The 27044-nt window shown below is 39.3% G+C and overlaps 1 protein-coding gene across 1 annotated transcript in view; it reads left to right on the forward strand.

The window, feature by feature from the left end:
• Window positions 1-1409: 1409 nt before the first annotated feature.
• The window catches only part of SCIN (scinderin), a 79057-nt gene continuing 53422 nt past the window's right edge, over window positions 1410-27044 (forward strand). The window contains exons 1-3 of the mRNA XM_069586628.1: window positions 1410-1906; window positions 11437-11591; window positions 16299-16460. Coding sequence (XP_069442729.1) covers window positions 1708-1906; window positions 11437-11591; window positions 16299-16460 — 516 coding nt within the window. The 5' untranslated portion in view covers window positions 1410-1707. The remainder of the gene's footprint in view (window positions 1907-11436; window positions 11592-16298; window positions 16461-27044) is intronic.

Here is a 27044-nt window from a genome sequence, read left to right on the forward strand (position 1 = left end):
CATTTCTGTTAGAAAATAAAATTACTATGCTATCTATATTCTTGTAGATGCTGTTGCTGCTGCTAAGTCGCTTCAGTCGTGTCTGACTCTGTGCGACCCCATGGACTGCAGCCTACCAGGCTCCTCCGCCCATGGGATTTTCCAGGCAAGACTACTGGAGGGGTGCCATTGCCTTCTCCATTCTTGTAGGTGAAAGAATATCAAATATGTCTGGAAAAATACACAAGAAACTGTTAACTCAGCTGCCTCTGGTGAAAGCTGAAATAGAGATACATTTTTATTGCTCACCTATACTTCTGAATTTTTTTTACCATGGTCATGTAATGCTTATTTCAAAACAAATTAATTAGAGAAAAATCAAATTGTATGTAACTAGTGACCTCCAGAGAAGGCAATGGCACCCCTCTCCAGTACTCTTGCCTGGAAAATCCCATGGATGGAGGAGCCTGGTAGGCTGCAATCCATAGAGTTGCTAAGAGTTGGACACGACTGAGCGACTTCACTTTCATTTTTCACTTTTCATGCATTGGGGAAGGAAATGGCAGCTCACTCCAGTGTTCTTGCCTGGAGAATCCCAGGGATAGGGGAGCCTGGTGGGCTGCCGTCTGTGGGGTCGCACAGAGTCGGACACGACTGAAGCGACTTAGCAGCAGCAGCAGCAGCAGCAGCAGCAGCAGCAGCAGCAGCAGTGACCTCCAGAGAAGCCTGTAATTTGGAATACAGTGACAGAAAATGTACATGCATAAAAACTAGCTTTCTTCCTCTGCATCCTGAGCAATTTGCTTTCTCAATAACAATAAAGTCAATTGCCACATCAGCTTCAGTTAAATGACTGCAAAATAAGGAGTAAACTTTCATCTATATTTTACAGTGCTCTGCCCACGCTACAAAAGCAAACTCTGTAGGGAAAACAAGATCAGCACCCTGAAGCATTTGTAAGAGGTAACTCACACGGTAAGCTAAGTATATAATACCACAGTCACAAACAGCCCAGCCTGAGAACATCCCAAAAGGATTGCTGCTTTTTTTTTTTTCCAAAAAATTTTTCTTGGTAAAGGAAGCAGGTGGCAAAGAGATTAACCACAGCTCCCTGAACCCCTGAAGACTTATAGAGCTCTGTCCCCCGGGTAAGACCGCTATCCTTCCAGGTTTTCATTCTTTCCAAGAAAACTGACAAGCTGTTTCTCGTGGCACTTTCAAACAGGGAAGATCAAGACAGAGAGAAACTGTGGCCAGCAGGGATGGAGAGACTGGCAGATGAAATGATGGGGTTGATTGTTACCTGGACAGCTAATTTTTTTTTTTCCCTAAACGATGCACTAAACAGTTTTAATTGTTGATCTCCTCCATCTGTTGCCAAGGAAAATGTCCTTCCTGGGAGGACGCATTTGCTGGATTTTCAGTAAGTTCTCTCAGGATCTCTACGATTTCTGAGATTCCGATTCCCCTCGGGCTGCAGGAAAGGGCGCAGGAGGTTGGTACAGGATGCTGAGCTTAGGCTGAGAAAGGATTGCCTCTTCGCTAGTAACTCCTGCCTGGTCACTTGGCCCCTCCCGTTTGGGGGCCCCGCCCCCTCCTCCGCCTCGCCGCAGAGCAAACCCTATAAAACCGCTGCGACCTGGGTCCATCCAACCGGTCTGGGTTCAGTCCGACTCCCAGGTCAGCGAGAGCCCGCGCCCACTCCCCGGAACATCGCGTGCCCGAGTCATGGCTCAGGGGCTGTACCACCAGGAGTTCGCCCGCGCGGGCAAGCGGGCGGGGCTGCAGGTCTGGAGAATTGAGAAGCTGGAGCTGGTGCCGGTGCCCGAGAGCGCGTACGGCGACTTCTACGTCGGGGATGCCTACCTGGTGCTCCACACGACGCAGGCCAGCCGGGGCTGCACCTACCGCCTGCACTTCTGGCTGGGTAAGGGGCCAGCCGGCCGCGGGGCCGGCTCGGGGAGGGGCGAGGCCGCCCGGGGATTGCGAGTGGCGGGCTGGGGGAGGCAGCCCTAGCGGGACCCCCCTGGAGACCCGTCGCGCTGTTTGCTCCCCGGTGGGCGCCCCCTCCAGCTCTGGGGTTGGACACCTTCCACTCGCGAGAGTCCGCGCCGGCAAACGCGGCAGCGAACGCAGGGCGCGGCGAAGTGGGGGAGCAGTCTTACCTCCATCGCTTTGACCTTTGTCGAGTCCACCTCCCAGGTTTTGCAGCTGGTTCCTCTAGCTTTCACCTTCCAGTCTCCAAACTCCCGCTTCCTCCCAGGGCGGCTGCCAGCCGCGCCCTGGGGCCGGCCAAGTGAGGCTCACCTTCCGACAAGTTCAGTCCTGGTTTCCCTGTCAGCGAGGAGATGAAGTCAAACAAGTTTGTGGGCATTCGCCCGCAGCCGCAGGAAGTCCTTTAAAATATATATATATATATATATATATATATATATATATGTTTTGGTTTGGTTTGTTTTTTTTTGCCTTGGACTCAGCTTAGCGTTCTCTAGTAATTGCAACGGTTAAGTAAGTTCTTGGCTGCTTTAAAAATCATATTCCAAGCCAGCACCGCTCTGCTTGCAGCTTTGGTGAACAGAAATTCCTCTTGCTTAGGATGCTGGCGGCCGTATCAATACAAAGTAAATAACTTTCTATGGCAGATTTTGTATTTAGATGAGTCGCTTTATAATGGCTGTTTTCATATTTATTACTTACGTATTTGAACAAGGACACAGTTTGAAACAAAACAGCTCCTTCATCGGTAGTAATTATTTTGGGCTTCACCCGCACCGGGCTCTTCGGACACTGGGCCTTGTGTGTTCTACTTTTTCCACCTTCTACTTTTACTCGTAAACATCCTGAATGTCTAACCTCTCCCTGTGAGATCCTGTGCCACTGGGCACACCCCGTCTAACAACACACCGATTATCTGAGCCTTATTGCCTTCGTTGAGAATCAGCTTGCCTCCCCTAGACTGTGTTTATTTTTAGTTTTATTCATTATGGGGAAAACACACAAAACCACATACATACACATTTTGAAGTCCCTGAAAGTAGTTTTTCCTTCCTAACATTTGAAGATTTTGAGGCAAGATGGTAGAGAACACTGAGAAGTGATGTTCTCAATATTAGCCACCACCTGGAGCAAACACTTCCAAATGAGAAATCCATACAGGGAGACAGGACTGTTTCATTATAACATTTATTTGATACTAGAATTTTGTGCCTGCTTGAGGAGGCTGAGGCTGAGATCCAAACTCATTGTGGTTTTCTAGTGTAACGTCACTATTCCTTTTATCACAGACAGTCATCTATTTATGTTTTACACCAAGAATCACCCCACTGAAATCTTAATGTATAACTAATGTTCATGAATGAGTGATGCCACATAGAATAGTAATGGCTTCACGTTGGTCCTTTTGTTTAGAACTTAGTTCTGCAATGAGTAAAAGTGTCATGAATGAATGAATGAATCAGACTTCAGAAAGGGAAGAGAAACTAAACTGATGTAGTTCATCAGTTTCAAAAAATGTAATAGAAATGCTTTGGGCAGAAACATTTCATGATCTTAAAGATCTGTAAAAACTGAACTTAATAGTGCATTAATTAATAGGTTAATTCAGTAACTTTCAATGTGTCCAGCACTGTGTAAGGCATTTTTGCATACGAATAACTTAAGGAACTTCCCTGAAAGTTTACAATCTCAATAATGCAATAAAACAAAAGTGATAGAACACAGGTAAAATGTGATGAGCTCCAGTAAAGAGACACAAAGTGTCTGTGGTCACTGGGAAGCAGAAAAGCCTTGATGGAAAAAAAGGAAAATGGGGGGAGTTGGGAGGGATTGTGCGATAGAAACTCATGGGAAATGTGGAAAGTTGAGAGCACAGTAGCCAGCAGGACCTGTAGATACAACTAGACCTAAATGTGGGCTTCCAAGTGGCATAGTGGTTAAAGAACCCTTGTCAATGCAGTAGACACAGGAGATGGGAGTTCGATCTCTGGGTTGGGAAGATCCCCTGGAGGAAGAAATGACAACCCACTCCAGTATTCTTGCCTGGGAAATCTCCTGGACAGAGGAGCCTGACAGGCTACTGTCCACGGAGTAGCAAAGAGTCAGATACGACTGAGCACAGGCACACCATTAGACCTAAATTTGGGTGAATTCATGAGGTTTGTTCAGAAAAACAGATTGAGAGGACCTTCCAAGAGGGAGAGCTGAAAGTTCAAGGGAAGAGAAAGCCTGACTAAAGGAAGTCAGTGGAGAGGAAGATAAAAGAGAATAGAGTTAAAATCAGCCTGGAATGAGAAGGAACATGGCGTAGAAATGAAGAAACAGGCCAGCTGAGAGGAAGAAAAGGGAAACAGGAAGAAGTGGGACCCCAAAGAGGAAAACAGAAGAAGAGTTTTCTTCCCTGGCCTCTCCCTCAGTGTCTTTCCATAATACCCTTGCATATCTCAGATCTTTTTATTTGATTTTTTTTTTCCTTTACAAAGTAAGCATTTATTGCATGTAATTTAGAAGTTGTTGCATTGGTTCTTCCTGAACAAAAATGTCAGCTTGGTACCTAGCAGTTTAAATGCATCTACCAACTAGTCTGTGCTGGGTGCTATATCAAGGCACTGTGAATCCAAAAAACGGGGTGAGAGTATACAACACACAATGCGAAGAACTTACACACTGGCTGGGGAGGATGCTGAGAAACTGGAGCTTTATACATTGCTTGTGGTGGGGGTGGAATATGAAATGTACAACCATTATGGAAAAGACTTTGGCAGTTTCTTATGAAACTGAACATGCAACTTCCATGTGACCCAGTAGTTGCATTCACTGGTATTTAATCCAGAGAAATTTCAGATTCATGCAAGAGCGAAGACATTGATGTCGTAGCAGCTTTATTTGAATAGACATAAATTTCAGTCAGCGCGCATAACTTTCAACAGGTTACTGATTAAACAAGTGGCACGTCTATACCAAGGACTAATACTCAACAACAAAAGGGAACAAACTTTTTTTAAAATTAATTTTTATTGGAGTATCGTTGCTTTACAATGTTATGTTAGTTTCTATTGTACAGCAAAGTGAATCAACTATACATATGTATATATATACACATACTCTTTTTTTTTTAAATTTCCTTCCCATTTAGGTCACCACCAAGCACTGAGTTCCCTGAGCTATCCAGTACGTTCTTATTAGTAATCTATTATATACATAGTGTCAATAGTATATACCTGTCAATCGCAATCTCCCCATTCATCCCACTCTCCTTCCCCACGTGGTGTCCATACATTTGTTCTCTGTGGCTCTGTCTCTATTTCTGTTTTGCAAATAAGATTATCGATACCATTTTTCTAGCTTCCACATATATGCGCTAATATATATTTGTTTTTCTCTTTCTGACATCACTCTGGATGAGAGCCCCAAACTCCAGATAAACACAAGTCAGATGAATCCCTTAGGGAATTATGCCTAATGGGAAGAAGAAAAACAACACCAGAAGGTCTGGTGCTCTATGATTCTACTCCTATAACAGTTAAAAAGTCTAGATTCATTGCTACCAGAGGTTAAGGATGAGGTGAGGAAGGAGTGGTTCAGGTGGGAGGTGGGTGGAGTTTTAAAAAGGCACCATGAGGGATTTTTTGGTGATGGAACTATGCAGTGTCTTGACTATGATGGTGGGTATGTAAATTTACACGTGATAAAATTATATTTAATTAATGTACAAATGCAGATGACTACAAGTAAAATTGGGGAAATATGAAAAATGTAAGTGGATTGTATCAGTGTCAATATCCTGGTTGTGGCAGTCTGTGCTGTCCTGTACTTATATACTTATACTTTAATGTATGTATACTGAATTAGTGGGGAAGGCAATGGCACCCCACTCCAGTACTCTTGCCTGGAAAATCCCATGGACGGAGGAGCCTGGTAGGCTGCAGTCCATAGGGTCGCGAAGAGTCAGACACGACTGAACAAATTCACTTTCACTTTTCACTTTCATGCGTTGGAGAAGGAAATGGCAACCCACTCCAGTGTTCTTGCCTGGAGAATCCCAGGGATCGGGGGAGGCTGGTGGGCTGCCGTCTATGGGGTCGCACAGAGTCAGACACGACTGAAGCGACTTAGCAGCAGCGGCATACTGAATTAGTATACATACAGTATACTAATTTAGTATACTAAACTATGCATACTAAAGTTTTACAAAATGTTCCGTTTGAGGAAACTTGGTCTATTGATCCATCTGTCTATTCTTCAACCAGTACCATACTATCTTAATTAATTATTGTGCCTGTGTGAGAAAACTTAATATCAGAGTTAGTTTTTTTACCTTATTTTTCTTTGTCAGGATTGCTTTAGCTACTCCAGGGACTATCCCTTTTCACATTAATTTTATAACAAATTCATGTGATCTGTAATAAACCTTGATATGATTTTGATAGGAACAGCATTAAGTCTATAGTTTAATTTGGGGAAAATTGACATATTTATTATATTACAAGACTTAGAATTCATGAACACTGTCTTTACTAAGGTCTTTGATTTTTGTCATCATTTTGTAGTTGTTAGCATGTAGATCATGTACTTGTTTTCTTAAACATATTCCTGAGTATTTCAGTTTCTTTGAAGTGACTGAAAATGGTATTGTGCTTTCAATTTCAATTTCTGCATGTTCATTGTTTCTATATAAAAATGCGACTGCTTTTTGTTATTGATTAATATTTATCATGCTATCTTGCTGAATGCATTTATTCTTAAGGGTTTGTTTTATTCTTAGGATTTTCTATGCAGATCATCCTGTCATTTCTAAATAGACACATTGTTTTATTCCTTTACAATCTCTATGTTTTTAATTTCTTTTTCCTACCTTTCTGCAATAGTTAGAACTTCCCGTGTTATGTTCAGTAAGAGTACTTGCCGTGTTCCCCATCTTTGGGGGAAAGGATTCAGTCCTTGATCATTAAAAATTATGTTAGCTTTAGGTTTTTTGAAGATGCTGTTTATTTAAGTTGATAATTTTCCCCTGTATTCCAGACTTGCCGAGAGCTTTTATCATGAATGGATATTCCATTAACCTAGTCATTAAACCTCTCTTTTTATTATGTTTTATATATAAAATCATCACATCCTCAAAACAGTTTCAGGAAGTTTACAGCATATGGCTTCCCAGGGTGCTCAGTGATAAAGAATCTGCCTGCAATGCAAGAAACACAAATTAGATCCCTAGGTTGGGAAGATTCCCTTGAGAAGGAATTGACAACTCCCTCCAGTATTCTTGCCTGGAAAATCCCATGGACAGAGGAGCTTGTCGGACTACAGTCCATGGGTGTTACAAAAGAGTCATACGTGACTTGGAGGCTAAACATACAGCATATATACAAATAAAATATAACATAATATAATGTAAATAACATAACATAAAACAATATAACATGAAAGGCACTGGGAAAATCAGCATGGGAAAAATACATGAAGTCATAAGAACTCATTCCAAACACTCAATAGTTTTTGTACACTTATGAGAATTTCATCATGCTATAACTGATTTTGATTCTAGTTTTTATATTCAAAAGCTAGTATTGGTTTCATGAAGACCTTTCAGCCTTTTTAGAAGACTCTGGTTTTCTCATACTGACATTCCCTGGCCTAGCACAGTTCATAAGCATCAACAAATTATAGGATAATTTAATTAACTTACTTCCAGTTCATTCATTAATCACATACCTATCCATTTGTATCTACCTCAAGAAACTCGGATTTCAACTTGTTCTCAAGAAAGAATATGTGTATCAGATGCATCATCCTTAACACCTTTCCTATTAAGGCTGATTTAAGTTTCCTCCTTTAACGTCTTTGCCTTCATTGATAGTCTAATTTATGGGTGGGGAAGTGGACAGAAGAATGACACTCGAGCCCTTTCAGACTGCAAAATCGCATGTGTTTTTTATGTGTGTTAAGTAATTTCCTTTGACCTCGAGTTCATAAAATTGATACCTAGCTACTGATTTTTTTTTTTCTGAGAATATAGTACACCAGTCTTCTTTGAGAGTAAGAGAGGAGTTATAAATAAATCCAATTCTTTCTTTAATATACTTGACTGACTTCCTTTCTTCAACTTTAGTGAATACTACTAGTTGGGGTTCCAGGTGAACTCTAGTATTGTTATAGCTTCTAAATATTTATGTGTCAATTATCCAGGGAGGAAAATTACATTCCCCAGTCACCTCAAAATTATACTGCTCGTGAGAGTCTGAGTTTAAAAAATGCCTACCAGTATTGTAGTTTCTAAGATCTGTGCCTCAGAGTCACAGAAACCTATCTTAGTAATCCTGGGTTGTGTCTGCCAAAGATCAACTTTATGACCTCAAGGAAGTTACTTTTTCTGTCTAAGCCTCCATGTCCTCTGCTGTAACATGGTAGGAAATGATTTCTGCTGCATTGGGTTATTTGAAGATTAAAGCAGATCATTAATGTAAAACACTAGCACAATGTCTGGCCCATAGCAAGGGTGCTATAAATGTATATTAGCTACTATTACTTCTAGAATCATTAATGGTTTTCACACAGGTTGCTGCTGCTAAGTCATTTCAGTCGTGTCCGACTCTGTGCGACCCCATAGATGGCAGCCCACCAGGCTCCCCCGTCCCTGGGGTTCTCCAGGCAAGAACACTGGAGTGGGTTGCCATTTCCTTCTCCAATGCATGAAAATGAAAAGTGAAAGTGAAGTCGCTCAGTTGCATCCGACTCTTAGCGACCCCATGGACTGCAGCCCACCAGGCTCCTCTGTCCGTAGGATTTTCCAGGCAAGAGTACCGGAGTGGGGTGCCATTGCCTTCTCCTTTCTCACAGGTTAGGTATAGTAAAAGTTTTTAAATGTCTCATAAGTTTTGAGGTCCTCTCAGGACTGTCCTGGTTCTGATCTTTGTGTACACTGAGGACACTGGGTCTTGAGAATTGGTGTTTTGACCTCAGTGAGGTTGCCTGGATCAGGTCTGTATTAGAATTATGAAAATTAAATGTGTGTTATATGTTAAATTCTCAGGATAATACTGCACATGTTAACATTCAAAAGATGTGAGCATGCTGCTTCTTTTATTCTCCCCTTTCCTTCAGAGAATATTATCTGATACCAGTAAGTGGGGACACTGGGACTCAAACACAGGGGAAAGCTTAAGATGTGAGGGAAATTATCGGCTCTGTAGTCCTAGAAGCGATCTTTACGTTTATCTTGAGAACATAGTGTCTGGACTTAAAAAAAAAAGTATTGGCATATCCCAACAATCTGTACTGTTCTAGGATTTCATCGCTTACGAGTGAATATGATTTGAACTTAATACATTTTTGTTGTTGTTCAGTTGCTAAGTTATATCTGACTCTTTTGTGACCCCATGGACTCTAGCCCATCAGGCCCTCTGTCCATGGGATTTTCCAGGCAAGAATACTGGAGTGGCTTGCCATTTCCTTCTTCAGAGGATCTTTCTGACCCAGGAATCAAACCCACATCTCCTGCATTGACAGATAGATTCTCTTGCACTGAGTCACCAGGGAAGCCTCATCTTTAAAGTTGTCAAATTCAGAAAAAGACAGGACCATCTCTTGATCTTAAACATGGTACTAAAGTAAATTGCTTGAGAAAATTGGATACCAAAGATTACACGTGGAGAATTTTGAAGTATGACCGTATTCCACTGAAGTTCAGAGAAGCCCAAATAAAAGAATTATGGACTGACTGACAGCTGTCAGCTTTTTGAAAGGGCTTTTTGAAAGGGCTTTTTGAAAGGGCTTTTTGAAAGGGCTATCTTATCTTGAAGATTATGACTTTGGAGGAACTAAGGTGCTTGACAGTGGAAAGATTCAGAACATGTGAAATTCCTTAAAAATGTATTGACTTAATTATGCCTATGTTGCACATACTTATGAAAAAAAAAAACCTTTATACTTTAAAAAATAGGGATAAGTTCAAGTTACATTAATTTTCCCATTCTCAAAGTGCTGTTTAGTTCTAGCCTATGATGTTTGTATTCCTTACAAATATTAATATATTGACATGCTAGAAACCTGGAGATTAATGCTGAGAAAGGCTAAGATTATTGAAAAATGTTTTGACAGCCTGATCTTATCAACTGTACCAAATGAATCTGAATCCTACCGGAATATATTGTTATATCATCCTGAACATATTTGGACAGTGGTGATTCTTTTAAGGTTTAAAAAAAAAAAAACTAGAAAGCAGGTACAGAGCAATTCTTTTAGTTATTAGAAAAATGGTATTTTATATTGCATCATTTCTGCTGAAAGATTGTTCTGTTGAAGAGGAACAATTTATACATAGATTTATATGGTTCAGTTCAGTCACTCACTCATATCTGACTCTTTGCGACCCCATGAATTGCAGCACGCCAGGCCTCCCTGTCCATCACCAACTCCCGGAGTTAGGTCAGTGATGCCATACGGCCATCTCATCCTCTGTCGTCCCCTTCTCCTCCTGCCCCCAATCCCTCCCAGCATCAGAGTCTTTTCCAATGAGTCAACTCTTCGCATGAGGTGGCCAAAGTACTGGAGTTTCAGCTTTAGCATCATTCCTTCCAAAGAAATCCCAGTGCTGATCTCCTTTAGAATGGACTGGTTGGATCTCCTTGCAGTCCAAGGGACTCTCAAGAGTCTTCTCCAACACCACAGTTCAAAAGCATCCATTCTTTGGCGCTCAGCCTTCTTCACAGTCCAACTCTCACATCCATACATGACCACTGGAAAAACCATAGCCTTGACTAGATGGACCTTTGTTGGCAAAGTAATGTCTCTGCTTTTGAATATGCTATCTAGGTTGGTCATAACTTTCCTTCCAAGGAGTAAGCATCTTTTAATTTCATGGCTGCAGTCACCATCTGCAGTGATTTTGGAGCCCCCCAAAATAAAGTCTGACACTGTTTCCACAATTCCCCATCTATTTCCCATGGAGTGATGGGACCAGACGCCATGATCTTAGTTTTGTGAATGTTGAACTTTAAGCCAACTTTTTCATTCTCCTCTTACTTTCATCCAGAGGCTTTTTAGCTCCTCTTCAGTTTCTGCCATAAGGGTGGTGTCATTTGCATATCTGAGGTTATTGATATTTCTCCTGGCAATCTTGATTCCAGCTTGTGCTTCCTCCAGCCCAGCATTTCTCATGATGTACTCTGCATATAAGTTAAATAAGCAGGGTGACAATATACAGCTTTGACGTACTCCTTTTCCTATTTGGAACCAGTCTGTTGTTCCATGTCCAGTTCTAACTGTTGCTTCCTGACTTGTATATAGGCTTCTCAGGAGGCAGGTCAGGTGGTCTGGTATTCCCATCTCTCTCAGATTTTCCACAGTTTATTGTGATCCACACAGTATAATTCAAGGATAGTTTCTGAGTTTTTTCTTATCAGACATTCTGCCTTAATCCTGTCTCTCAGTTGACAAATGAGATACTGTCATTTGCTCTTTTAGGAAAGGAATGTACTCAGGATGAAAGTACAGCAGCTGCCATCTTTACTGTTCAGATGGATGACTACTTGGGTGGCAAACCTGTGCAGAACAGAGAACTTCAAGGCTATGAGTCTACGGATTTTGTTGGCTACTTTAGAGGAGGTCTGAAATACAAGGTAAGCAGCTCCCTCATTGTTTTATGACCCCCTTGAAGGCGATGGCACCCCACTCCAGTACTCTTGCCTGGGAAATCCCATGGACAGAGGAGCCTGGTAGGCTGCGGTCCATGGGGTTGCGAAGAGTCGGACACGACTGAGCAACTTCCCTTTCTCTTTCTCTTCCTGTGCATCCTTGATAGAATAAAAGTTCATTGAGGGCAGGTTTTTTTTTTTTTTAATTGGAAGATAATTGCTTTACCCTATTGTGTTGGCTTCTGGCATACAGCAGTGTGAATCAGCCGAAAGTGTACACATGTCCTCTTCCTCTTGAACCTCCCCTCCGTACCCCCACCAGCTCATCCCACCCCTCGGGCTGTCACAGCACCGGGTTGAGCTCCTTGCGCCTGTACAGCAGCTTCCCATGGCTGGCTATTTTACACATGGTAGTATATGTCAATGCTACTTAAACCAAGTGAAGTAATTCAGAAAGAGGGCGGGGTATTTCGTTTTCATTTAAATCTATTTTGTTCACCGATATAGCCCCAGGACTCTCTAGACACATAATAGGTACTTGATAAATGTTTGTGGGATATATGCTATAATGTGTGACTTATTCTGACTTAATCTCATCTGGCAGGGTAATTTTTAATGAAGTTAAGTAAATATAGGCAACATGGGCATTAATAGTGTTTATCTTTTGCTATTCTAAAGAATCTCTGAATTTGCTACAAATGACCCATGACTCAGGAATTTCAGTTGTTCTGGAACATATGAATCCAGTATTTATAGCAATTATAACTTCAGTTAATACGTAGAACTAAACATACATTTCCCAAATAGCTTAGTTTGATCTTAGAAATGTTGCAAATGAAACCACTGAATTGAACATACGTGTGGTTCAGCCTCACAGACTCCTACACATATACTGGCATACACACGTTACCCCCACCCCCGCCCCCGCCACACACACACACACACACACACACACACACACACACAGAGTCACAGAGTTTATGTGTTTTAGCCTGAAACTCATCATCAAATGACTTTACTTTGGAAATAAACAAGTAAAATATCAGATAATTCACTATCTCTATACCTTTAAGGCAACTTTCAGTAAAGGATAGCTTTTTCTGGAATTCTCTCAGTGACCCTTGCAGATTGTCCATCTTTCATTATTCCCCATGCCCCTGAGAATGTTCAGTTAAAGTGTGAAGAATACCTTCCCGACAAACCCCCCAGAAACAGTCTTTTTTAAAATCAAATGTGCTTTGGCAGCAGTCTGTGAGACCCTACCACCTCACCCCTCCAGTATGTTAGCCCTGTGGAGACCTTAAAATTCAGAAGTAAACTATTAAACTAGAATTCTGACTCTAGTCTAGAGACTATTAAATATGAAACTATTCCTTTTATTTAATTCACATGAATTACTTTTATGTCAGATGATCCTGAAATATACTGTATATTAGTGAATCCAAGATTTAGAGTAAGCTGGGGCTTGTATCACTAAATGCAGGTACTGTACCATCGTCCTGGTTATGAACCCATTTCTGTCACATGTAGCTTGTTTGCCTCAGGAAAAACAGGTTTTCTGTGCTCAGTTTCCTCAAGAGTGCAACAGGGTAACAACAGCTTTCCTGTGTCGGTATCATAAGGATTAGATTAAATGATAAAAATACGTATGTTATAGTGCATATGCAGTCATTTGAGACTCATGCTTATTAATTCTTCTGGTATTAGTGGGTCTTCTGAAATCAAATTTCTGGAAATATATTTAAAAGTGGACATGACAAAAGTAATTTTACAGTTATTGAATAATTGTCTTCTAATTGTCAACATTAAAAGCACCACAAATCAGCATTTTTGAGAAAGAGGATATTTGCACATAGAGGTCAAATTTATCAGCAAAAAAATCAGTTTACTATCTTATCATTAGTGACATTAACCAGATGGTAACATGTGTAGTTATAGCTAGACTTGATAGGAGATGTGGAAACAGAGATCATTTTGCCTCCCAGAACAGCAAAGATTATTATTATTATGTTACACTTAATTTCATGCTTTTAGGGATGTACTAAGCACTTCACATGTGTCATCTCATTTAATTAAAAAAAAAAAAGCCCTGTAGTACAGTTTCTATCATTATCATCCTATTAAGATAAGTAAGTGGACGCTTAGAGAGCTTAATTTGTGAAGGTCTCATAGGTGCTATATGACTGAATTGGGTGACTGACTCCAGTGCCTAAGCTAGAAACCGATATTAATGATGCTTTCAATATAAGTAAATGGTTCAAATGTCTGGATGAATTTTTTATTTAAGAATACCTTTTGAAAAGGATATTGTGTCTATTTGAAATGAGTAAAACTTGGCAAAGTCTACCATTACCAAATCAGCATTGGTCACATGTAGTTGCCATATGTAGTATAAAGATGTAGCTAGGAAACATTGAGACCATCTTCCCAGGTCCCATGTCATTTAATTGTCTTGTGGTTTTTTTGCTCTGTGAAGTTTTATAGGGAGTTGGGGAGGAGTTATAGAGGATTAATTACTTACTACTGCTTCCTTTTATTATATATCTCTGGCTAAGCCCCTTTCCCAGCTTGAACAAGACCCAGCCCCAACTGTGGTCGTAAATAGCAACAGTTAGACATCTGTCAGCCAGTAAAACAGTATTTATGGTGCCGTTGGTTTAGAAGATCATTCACCTTGCTTTCATTCTGTAAAGTAGGTAGAAGGAGACTGGGTGTTTCTAGGGTTCGTTCAAGCAATGTTCACAGAAGAATTAATTACTTTCTGATATGGATATATGTGAAACTTGTTTTTTGTTCATTTTTGGCATCAAATATTAGAGACAAAATTAATTTTTAAAATACCATTAAATGTTCACAGACTATATATATATATCACTCTGATAGTTCACTGTATGAAATTATCCTAATATTATATATTTATTTTCAGCCTAAGTCAACTCTCTATTTTATGACTTTTTTCAGAGCACAGTATTCTTACACTATTTTTTGTTATCAGATCACAGTATAATTCTTATTTTAAAAAATTAAAATGGCCAAGCATAAGTAATATGTAGATGAAAAACTTTATTTTTATTGTATACTACTTTGTGCTGTCAAGAAATATGGCGATCCTTTTAAAATTATGAACTGGGAAATTATTATGTGTTTGTAAAAGCCTGTGGTTATAGTTATCCTGAAGTCAATATTTAAGCCTGTACTAATAAAACTTTTATATTCATGAGGGCCTTTTGGAAAAGCAGAGAAGTTTAAAAGTCATTGGAAATTTAAAGAATGTGCTATTAATTATATATGAAGCTTGACCTCTTTCTTTGTATATGTTGATGTAATAAACTTGAAATTTGGATTATTTAATAGACTTCATTTTTCAAAGATTTTGTTTGATGTGAGCCATTTATTTTTAAAGGCTTTATTGAATTTGTTACCATATTCTTTCTGTTTTATGTTTTTGGTTGTTTGGCCCTGAGGATGTGGGATCTTAGCTCTCCAACCTGGGATTGAACTTGCACCCCTGCATTGGAAGGCGGAGTCTTAACCACTGGACTCTGGGGAAGTCCCATATAGACTTTTTATACTGCTAATTTTCTTTCCATATTATCATGGGAGGACTTTGATTAATAAATAACAGATTTATTTCCACTACACCTTTATTTTGCAAATTCAGTTCAGTTCAGTCGCTCAGTTGTGTCTGACTCTGCGACCTCATGAATCGCAGCACGCCAGGCCTCCCTGTCCATCACCATCTCCTGGAGTTCACTCAAACTCATGTCCTTCGAGTCGGTGGTGCCATCCAGCCATCTCATCCTCTGTCATCCCCTTTTCCTCCTGCCCCCTATCCCTCCCAGCATCAGTCTTTAATTATGGAAGTAAATAAATATTGTTGTACCTAACATTTTAATTCAAGAAGAGAATGAAAAGCTTGAAAAAGCTGAGAGCTAATTTCAAATGATGCAAGAAGACGTGCTTGATACAGTTCATCTTTTTTGGTCACCATTTCTTAGTTCAACGTGGTTGGACTTTGATTTTCTTTTTGTTTTGATGGGGATAAGCAACCAATTTAGACTGTAAATACTTAGGCCTGGTATGTTTTGTAAACTCTTTTTACCTAAATAAATAGATAAATAAGACAGGTGATTACTTAATGTAAAATCAAGGACTAAGATTAGAAGCAGCCCATACCTGGCAAGCACTCAGGTCCTTCCTCTGTGTTGAGGCTATGACCATGGGAATTTCATGCTGCCTGGTTCCCAGACCCCCTTCGTGTATGCTTGTGACCTCTGACTCTCTAACCTCCTATCACCTTTTCCTCTGAAATCCTTATCTGCCTTCTCATTCAGTGTTTTGAGAATCATTAGTTCCCCAAAGGAAAAGAATAACAACTCTTTTCTGTTTATTTAGCAGATTTTATATATTGCGGTATTAACTGGAATGGTTAAAATAGGAAGGACAAATATTAACTGGAATATTAGCGGTATTAACTGGAATGGTTAAAATAGGAAGGACAAAGCCTAAAATAAAACAATTACCTATTGATTTGCCTGTGGGAAATTCTCTTCTGTGTATTTAATTTTTCACACGCACTTGGCTGTTTTCTCTTGGCCTAGCAAGCAGTTTGGTACCAACACCAGCGGTTTTCTAAGCTGCCGTGTCAAAGCCTCATCTGTTTTGTTTTGTTTTCTTTCTCTCACTGATCAGGCTGGAGGTGTGGCGTCTGGATTCAATCATGTGCTTACAAATGACTTGACCGCTCAGAGGCTCCTGCATGTGAAAGGTCGCAGAGTTGTCAGGGCCACGGAAGTTCCCCTGAGCTGGGACAGTTTCAACAAGGGCGACTGCTTCATCATTGACCTTGGCGCTGTAAGTTTTATGCTTACCTGGAGATGTCTAGAGGAAGGTAGATTATCTTCAGATCAAATCAGATGTATGTGTTGTGGAAGATACTCACTTTTTCTACACACTAGAAAGTGGTCATGGCTACGTGAGATGCAGTCATATCATACGACTAGTTGGCAAGTATTTAAATGACACATAAAACTTCAGAAGTTTTTATTTCTTTTGATAAACTTAATTAGAATGGAGTAATGATTTAGTTCTTCCTACCATAGAACAGAAATTGAATAATTCTTAATATATTTCCCCTTCTTCTTGAACAGAGCTTCCTCTAATTATTTTTGTCCTGAAATGTGTGTGGGAAAACATTGCTTGAGGGGGAAATTGATTCCCCCAGGAAGCAAAGATTCTAGAATTTAGCATGGACGTAGGATGAGTGTAAATAGCCTGCCTGAAGGGTGTAGGGAAAGTGTTTCAACAAATGCTAATATATCCCATATATCCACACTCATAGTACTATTTCGTACTTGTTATTCTCTCAGAATTGTTAGAAGAAAAGGCACAAGTACCAATGTCAAGTATTTTAGTGGGATGGGCAATATCTGACTTAAGTCTTTAAAACTTTGTAAGGTTTCAAAAGTAGAAGGGGAAAAAAAAAAAGTAGAAATAAAGGGTATTTCCTACTACTGGAAACCACGTGCAGTGGCAGGGTTGCCCTTTTCTTCTCCAGGGGATCTTCCCAAACCAGGGATCAAACCCATGTCTCCTATATTGCAGGTGGATTCTCTACCACTGAGCCACCAGGGAACAGTGATTCCTACCTAAGTATTTTGTTTTTCTGCCTCTCCTTAGGCAGTATGTTGGGGAAGAGCATCAGTCAGAGGCCAAAAGAGTTTATTTCATGTATATAGAGAGAAGTGATACTAAGGAATTTAAAAATGGAACTACACGAAGCTCAGTGTGAGTAGTATTAAGCTGGCAGGAGCACAGAAATTGAATATGCTAAGGTTGTAATTGGTTTGGAAAATGACCCAAATTTTAAACTGCATTGGGTTCTCTAAGAGTCACCTCTACTTTTATTACTACTAGTGTATAATCCGACTGTCTTGGATTGTACTAGCTGTGTGCATAGTTGAGAGTATGCTACTAATGCCCAAAGTACAATTCCCAGTGTCACGTTTAGACATCTACATGCAGAATGGCAGTATTCTTGCCCTGTATTTCACAGTGAATTTCAGGGAAATGTCCTTTTCAACTTTAGATGCTATCCTGTTGCCCTAACCAGACTTCCTAACCAGAAGTCCTAACCTTCATATCTAGGCAGAAAACAGATAACTATTCTCTCTCCACTCACCAGCAAGCAAAATCATGACATATAAATAGATGATCTGGTGTATTAAGCTGTGCATTTCCAAAGACAGTCACAGCACTTGGAGTCTCTCACAGCTAACGTACAATAATTAATTTTCTCTCTTAACTATATTTTATAGCCCTTTATCCCTTTATAATTTACAAAGTCTTTTTATATATAAGGTGATATGGTTCATGGAGAAAGTGGACCTCAGTTTTCATCAAGTTGAATATAATCTCAGGTTCTCATCTATAAATTTGGGTATTTGATTAGATGTGCTCTGGGGTCCGTTAATAATTCCCATTGATAATGTAATTCATCATTGCTATTACTTGAAAATATTTCTTTCCTAAAAAAAAATTTTATATATAATGTATTTGCTTTGCAAGTGCAATAATCTCTTTGTCATGAATAGTGTCCAATTGAACTTTCCAACTCTTGAGCAAGTCATTAACATCTTTGAGCCGTAACTTCCTTGTTTTTTTTTTTTTTTCATCTTGACTGTGGTTTCTAGTGACATACTGATCTCAGCTGATGATGATTCAGTCCCGTCTGACACACAATCATATCTGAAAATGGCAGTTACCATCCCAGTTTCCAGAAAAAACCACCTTAGAAGATATGAGAAAGTCACTTGCGTTAAAGCAGGTTGAGCAGCGATCTGGGATGAGACCTGAATCTTTCTATTCATAGTTTACATCCTTTGCATTCTATGAAGTGTGGTATGGCTCTATACCAGAGTATCTTGCAACAGTTTCAGAATCTGCTTAATTCAGAATAGATTATGTCTAATCTGGCTTAGAATCTACTGATATTAGTATTAATAATGAGATTATTTGGCTTCCCTGGTGATTTAATGGTAAAGAATTTGCCTACAGTATAAGAGACACGGAGATGCAGGTTTGATCCCTGGGTTCAGAAGATCCCCTGGTGGAGAAAATGGCAACCTACTCCAGTAGTCTTGCCTGGAAAATCCCATGGACAGAGGAGCCCAGTGGGCTATAGTCCATGGGGTTGCAAAAGCGTTGGACACGACTGAGCAACTAAACAACAATGAAATTGCTTATTATTTTATTGAATAAGTATTGAGTTTCCACAATGGGCTGCATAGTTCAGTGCTGTGCTAGACTGATTATAGCTCTGGTAACATGCTGTCTTCCCACAGGTAACACCTGTCATAGGAATATTCCCCATAAATCCAGGCTCATGTCATAGGGAAGAGTCTCTATAAAAGGTTCAAGGACATTGATCTATTTAACAATAAATTTTCTTTATTTTATGTAGTTAATATTTCCAATGACTTTCAAGTTCTCTCCTGCTCTCGTGGCTGATTGGAGACATTTGGGATAATTTTCTTACATACTTGAAGCTGATTCCCTCTTATGTTGTGAAAATTTCCCACCACTCCTAGAGATATCCTAGTAGGATTCAAGCTCTGAATTCCTAAGTAGTTTAGAAAAAACACCCACATGACCTGTGTTTATATTACTAACCTTTAACCAGTTGGTATGTTGCCAAAAGTTTCTAAAAGGTAATAAGATCTTGCAATTACCTTGGGGACTTTATTTTTGGGGTGTGTCACAGTCAGCCAAGAAGAATGGAATCAAAATCTCTGTCATAATATTTCAATAGCAGTTATTGAGTTAACTATTTCATGACCACTTTCTGCTTTAGTGGGCACAAAGGGAAGCCAGTGCTGTTACTGAAGCCAGTGTGTTTCATGACCCAGGTATGAAGAAGATAGGTTGAACATCTCAAGCTGTCATTCAGCTAAAGCCACATGGCCAACACCAAGGTTATGGGTATAACCTACATCCTGTATCTTGATTGTTTTTGAGGAAAGTGAGCTTTTTTTGGATAAACAATCACTAGTATTAGGTGATGTGGCATATACCTTAGTAACATTTGGTGTGATAGGATTTTAGACTACAGTAAATATTCCCTAGGGGCTTCCCTGGTGGCTCAGCAGCAAAGAACCTGTCTGCCAGTGCAGGGATGAGGGTTCGGTCCCTGGGTCAGAAAGATCCCCTGGAGAAGGAAATGGCAACCTGCCCCAAGATTTCTTGCTTGGGAAATCCCATGGACAGAAAAGGCTGGCAGGCTATAGTCCATGGGGTCGCAAAAGAGTTGGACCTGATTGCGTGACTGCACAACAACAATGACAAAATATTCCCCAGACATGACAGCATAATCTTCTCAACCTAAAGCATGAAATTGCAAAATTATTCATTTAATCACTTTGGAAGTTAAGAAAATTATCATTTTAGAGGATGATTTGGATAAGTTGTCTTATATTTAGTGTATTTTCAGTAACTAATATGAGACATGGCTAAATTTCAGCAATTTGGAATTTACCGAATTATTGGAAAAATGCTTTTGAAATATATATTTTAATGTTGCTGAATTTATGAATCAGTACTCTCCCACTATTTTTAAAGATATGAGGAATTTGTAGAAATTAATGACATCACAGCTTAATATTGCAACAGAACATCTGTAACCCGAGAATGTGAGTGATAATGAAAAAAAGCCCATGTTCTCAAAGTTTGGCATCTGAAGTTAACTCTTTTAGAAGTGTGTATCAGAGCCAGCCACTAGTGGAGAATTAGGTTTCAGAGAAATAGGAATCTGTGCTGAATTTTTTTTTCTTGTTGGTTATCCATTTTATTTACTTTAAAAAATTCATTTATTTTAAATTGAAGGATAATTGCTGTGGTGGGTTTTCAATCATGCTGTTCTGCACGTTCTGTTCCCTTGTTAACTTATTTGGTGAGTTATGCAGTGTTGCCCTACTGCCTTGCTATTTATAATCTCTCCTGCCCTCTCTCATAGTCATCTGCTTCAAGAAAGCAGCCTACACTTCCTCATTGACCAGACCTGGCCTTCAACCCACGTCTTCTGACTTTCACTCCCACCGTTTCTTTGAAACTGTACTTCCTATGAGCATCAATGCCTTCTGCTAAATCCAGTGAACTCATTCTTCTACGAGCCTCCTGTGCTGCAGTTGACACTGCGTTGTTGTCATTAAAGCGCATCAGATTATCCCACCCACCCCCTCCCCCGTCCCAGAGGAAGGGTATGGAATGTTAATGGCCTGGGATGGGGAGAGGGCTGAGAATGAAAGTGTGAGTCTGGCTTCCAGTCTTTAGCCTCCCTCCTCTCTAACCTTCCTAGAGGCATTGACATTTTACTGAATCTTAAGTGCTGGGCTTTGACCTCTATCCTAAGGCATTTGCTGGAATGTATCCTCACTTTGGTCTTCTGAGATGCCCACATCTCCACGGCAAGGCTCTTCCCGGTTCTGTCAGCCGCAACTGTACCCACCCTAAGGCGTTCTGCTTAGTTTTTCCTATGCCACATAAAAGTTTTGGGAACAGTGTGTCCAAGTTGTTGCCAATACCTGTTAGTCCAACTGCCTGGACACTGTCCAGAGTTGTTTCTGCTCTCATGCTCAGCATCACAGATAAATGTATGACCAACATGTAGGACAAGAAGTTTACCAAGCTCTTCTCAAAGATTCATTGCACCTGGTCATGTTTCCTCGTCCGCTTGTAATGACCTACTTTTTTTGGACCAGACAAACTAGACTTACACTATTTCACACTGCTGCCCTCTTGGTGGTTCCTGCAGTGCACTCTAGTCCCTAAGGCCAAGACCGTGGTTCTTGATATACACATCTGACTTTCTAGACCACATCCTCACTCCTCCCCTGCAAAACCCTTAACTCTGGCAAAATCAAGTTTCTTTTAAATTAAAATTTTGTTGGCTTTCAGACTTTTGTCTCTAGTATGACTTACAGAGGCTAACTTTAAAACTGAAAACTGAGCAGAATGGTCTTTGTTCTGGATACATTTTTCCTTACTCCAAAGTACTCCACTAGATCTACTGGGGACAACAAGAAGACAAATGGGGAAGATCAACCTAATTTTAAATCTGTAGAATTTACTCTGCAGTAAAACTATGGACGAATGGCATTTAGTGTGTTCTTAGCATGGTGTTGGGTGTTTGGAATATAAAGATGAAAACCAGATAGCCTTTGACCTCAAGGTGCTGTGAAGTGGTGAGAGACACAAACACATACACAAATCAGAGTATGATCAGGTAGAATGTTAGAAGCGCTGGAATAGAGCTACACGCGTGCTGTAACTGGAGAATCGATGAGGGCACTAAGAAAGATGGCTCTCAAGGTATTAGGAGTTATATTTTAATTCTCAATCATGGTTTCACACTGGAATCATTTAGAAGAGGTTTTAAGAGTACTGAAACCTGTGATTTGATTCCTGGAATTCTGATTTTAAGGTTTGGGATTGGGCCTTTGGTATAGGTTCTTTTTTTTTTTTTTTTAATTTTTAACTTTTTTTGGCTGTGCCACATGTCACATGGAATTTTAGTTCCTTGACCAGTGATGAAACCCATGTTTCTGCATTGGAAGTAGGAAGTCTTAACCACTTGACTGCCAAGGAAGTCCTAATGTAGATTCTTTTTAAGCCCCACCCCCAGGTTATTGAACATTCCCATTTCAATATGGGAAATGTCTAAAGGTGCTGGGAAGTTCACAGTCATATGTCTAAAGAACAAATAAGTCAGTTAAAAATAGTTGAGTCACCTACTTATGCGGCTGGTGGAAATTATTTTAATAAGATGTGACTATAAGACTTCCTTGATTTTCTAGCTACTTTGAGTAGAACACAATCTCACCTTCTCTTCTTATGAAAAGTTTGCCCCAAAAGCTGTCGCTTGGTCCTGATAAGTGGCATCACTGCTGCAGCCATGCTCGAGTTGTCCAAGTCATTTCCCCCCTTCCCTGTCCTCCAGTACCCATCCAAGGCATGGCTGACCCTCCCTGTAGACTCTGGTCTTATAAATATCCCTCTGTTCCTCTCTGCTTCTCCACCAGCACTGCTCTGTCCTGCCCCACATGCAATTCCTCCTTTCTGGTCGCTCAGCATTCTGTGACCATCCACACCCCCTGCATCCATCTTCTATCCTTCAGTCAGGACGCTTTTAAAAACACAAATGAACATGTGTACACCCGTGGCGGATTCATGTTGATGTATGGCAAAACCAATACAATATTGTAAAGCAATTAGCCTTCAATTAAAATAAATAAATTTAAATTAAAAAAAACACATGTACATGTCATTGAAGGATATTGAGGTAGCTTGACTTTAAACAACAACAAAATAGAATATAAATGAACATTTGTTTATCCAAAAACTAAAAATCATGTTTTAAAGTTTAAAAATATGGAGATTCTTGGAAATATTGTGCAAGTTAATATCTTTTTTAAAGCAATGCTTAAAGACCCTTCAGCCTAGAGGGGTATATGAATGAACTTCTGTATTTGGTTAACTAAGGTAGGTCAGTGGTCAAGAACCTGCGTGCAATGCAGGAGACACAGGTTTGATCTTTGGGTAGGAAAGATCCCCTGGAGATGGAAATGGCAACTGACTCCAGTATTCTTGCCTGGGAAAATTCCATGGACAGAGGAGCCTAGCGGGCTACAGTCCATGGGCTCACAAAGGAGCCAGACATGACTTAGTGACTAAACAACAACAAAGGAAAAACTAAGCACTGGAAACATAAAACCGATAGAAGCAAGGAGAGTAGGAGGTCTGTTCCTGCCCCCCCCCCCCGCTTTTATAAACTTTTAGATGTATTTAGAATAAATAGCTTGGAAAAAGGAGCAAGTCCGTGAAACTGTATTTGCTTTATAATTTTCAGTGTCTAGTACACTTAAATCAGATTTACAAAAAGTTTATCTAACTACCACTCAAGTATTATAATCAAAACAATTTAAATTATAATGAAAACTTTTTCTGTTTTTCAAAAATACACATCAACCTATCACATCAGTTATATTTTTTAGCTCTATACAGAATTTCTTATTTTTTAGCCCTTGTCCTCTAAAAAAAGGTTAAGTTGAATTATTAGGGGAGTTTTTCAAGCATCGGACCAATTGAGTACAAGGTTTCTCATCATTGGAGAGTTCCTTTAAACTCAGCTTCTGAAATCTTGCCTCCCTTCAAGGGCATCATTAACCATTGTTTTATTTCTGCTCTTATTTCCTGTCCGCAAATGAGGTTTGGCTACACTTTGATGTTTGACTTGTTGGCTCTGACCATGTAGTTTAGAAGAAATTTTAGAAACCTCTGGTCTGCCCCCGGTGTGGTTGTTTCTATGAATACCACTCACTTTCTTTTATTTCTTGTTACTGGTGGTCCAAACTAATTGCCAGTAACAGAGTGTCTTTACTCCCTTATTTCTTCCAACTATCCAGAATAATTTTACTTTCCTTAAATAGTTTGTACATTAAGAGTTAATTGTGGCTTCACAAGTTTCTACTCGAGATGTTCATGAGCAATACATACATCAGCCAATTTCAGCCAAAATTTAAGCGGACTTCAGTCTGAATTGAATGGATACTTCCATATTTACAGGGAGTTTTTATGTCCTTTCCCGCCAAAAATGTAAAGTTTAGTGTTGAGTTATTAAAGTCTTTAGGATCTTAGAAGGTAAAATAGTTGCCCCTGAAACTGTATTTGCTTTATAATTTTCAGTGTCTAGTACACTTAAATCAGATTTACAAAAAGTTTATCTAACTACCACTCAAGTATTATAATCAAAACAATTTAAATTATAATGAAAACTTTTTCTGTTTTTCAAAAATACACATCAACCTATCACATCAGTTATATTTTTTAGCTCTATACAGAATTTCTTATTTTTTAGCCCTTGTCCTCTAAAAAAAGGTTAAGTTGAATTATTAGGGGAGTTTTTCAAGCATCGGACCAATTGAGTACAAGGTTTCCTCATTTGCAGAGTGGTGAAGTAGTCCTGACCAACTGCCTCTGAATAGGGTGCGTGTTGGGCTAGTGAAGCTTATTAATAGTACTGCACACATGCATTTCATCACTGTAGCACTCTGTTAAAATGAGATGTCTTAAACACATCACCTACATGTGGTAAAATATGAACTGCTCAAATTGAATGAATTGCTCAAATTCTGTTCCAAATTTAAAATATATTTTAGTGTCCATAATTGAACAAACTATGTTTGTATAAAAAACACAGTGTTGAATGAAAAGTGTTTTTTATTAACTTAAAAAGTTTTAATTTTATTTTTTTATTAACTTTTTAAACAGTTCTGGCTTTTAGCAATTTAAAGTCCATATTTTATTGCATTTCTTGTCTAAGTTAATCACTGAAAATTAAATCTAGTAAATAAACTATGTTACTTCTAGAAATATCACAAAAAAAGGTGAAAATAATAAAAGAGTAAGCATAACACACAACATCCGTTTTCATCCTCAATAAGAAATTTTTTGGCAATGCTTTCTTTGATGATTTAGTCTTCTTTGAGTTAAAAAGAAAACTTCACTTTTAAAAGTTTTATCATTTTTATGAGTTTTTCCTAGATATATTTTTTCTATCTTAAAGGTTGAAACTGGTCTCTAAGCAATGGTGAGGAATATTTTCTAAAACTAAATTTATCTGTGAATTGATACTGCACATAAAAAGCTCTCAAAGTTATATCATAGAAAATATTTTGGGGTCCAAGGAATATTGTAAAATTCTATGTTAAGTAATAATATTTATAAAGTTATCATTAACTATAATTCATTTTTAAACATATTTTACCAGGCTTCCTTAATGCTTTACAAACACTAATAAAAACTCAGTTCAGCCGCTCAGTTGTGTCCAACTCTTTGCGACCCCTTGGACTGCAGCACACCGGCTTCCCTGTCCATCACTAACTCCTCAAACTCATGTCCATCGTGTTGGTGATGCCATCCAACCATCTCAACCTCTGTAATCCCCTTCTCCTCCTGCCTTCAATCTTTCCCAGGATCAGGGTCTTTTCAAATGAGTCAGTTCTTCGCATCAGGTGGCCAAAGTATTGGAGCTTCAGTTTCAGCATGAGTCTATCCAATGCATATTCAGGACTGATTTCCTTTAGGACTGACTGGTTTGATTTCCTTACAGTTAGTGTGATTTTATATAATTTCTTTGAAGTAGGTAAGAGGTCATTTATAAAACTAAAGTAGGGAGAATATAAACATCTATTGGATTAATATAAAAATACAGAGCAAATCAGTAATGAAAGTGGCTAACAGTCTGAGAAATCTTGAGAGATAACGTCTTATCCACTTCTTATATTTCACTGTAATGTGAATATTAGAAGTTTGTTCTCTCAGATCTACTAAGAAAAAAATCAATTGCAAAATATCATGGAACAAGGTAGAAAAGGTACTTAAGCTAAGAGCCCAAGTGCACTGGCAGAGTAGCCTGCTTTGCTTCATGGGGTAATTAGAAATGATAGATTCCCTGCAACACCTGCTGGGTGCAGTTTGCTCCTAGAGACCAGCAGATGTTCCAGCCCTGGTTTAATGCTTAGAGTTATCAGGGAAGTGTCAGTAAACGCAGTTGCCTAGAACACACCTGAGAGTCCCTAAAGGGTAGGCTCAGATATCCATATTAAAAAAAAAAAATCACTATCCTACTCTAACATCTGATTTTAATGCTCAGTGATAAGATATTGGCTGATCATGGGGAACCATTTGTTTTCACTGTTTGTAATTGTTAACGTGGACCTGGTATTCAAATCACCTCCAAATATGAGTCTCATATTCAGAAGCCCAGGTGTAGAAAAAAGAAAAAAAAAAGAAGAAGGAAAAAAACCCCACTCCCTTAAGCATGTTGAATAACTAGATCGGATTCTGAAATGGAGGGAGTTGCAAGGCACAGTCCCTTTTACTTTTATGAATTCCTAATAGTTATATTTTATTCTTGAAAAGGAAAGTGGAGCAGATGAATAAGGAACATGGGAGTTGGGGGTACAGCTTAAGGGGTTAGAGAAACTGTTATTGGCCTGTGTGCTGTGAAGTTGCACCCCCACAGGGAGCCTGCCCAATTTTAGGCAATAGTAAGCTATCTTTGAATGAAGAAACAACTCTGGACTGTATCAGAGAAAAGAGACTGTTCCTCTGATTTTGAGGGTGCTGTTTTATTTTATTCCCTCGTTTGAAAGTTTGCAAACATAAAGTCGCATAGTAAAGGGCTGCTCAAGTCTGTCTCCTTTACACTTAACCACAGTGCAGCCTCCTCTCCAGATTGACTAGACAAGTATGTATGGAAACGTTTTGAAAACCAGCGATAATGCAAACATATTGTTAGCCTTCGTTATCTGCATGTCAGTCTCTCCTTGCTAGTGTTCACTCATTCCTCTCCATTTCCAACATCTAGCTCCTAATAAGCAC

The sequence above is a fragment of the Ovis canadensis genome, chromosome 4 (assembly GCF_042477335.2).
Source record: "Ovis canadensis isolate MfBH-ARS-UI-01 breed Bighorn chromosome 4, ARS-UI_OviCan_v2, whole genome shotgun sequence".
NCBI classification, from domain to species: domain Eukaryota; kingdom Metazoa; phylum Chordata; class Mammalia; order Artiodactyla; family Bovidae; genus Ovis; species Ovis canadensis.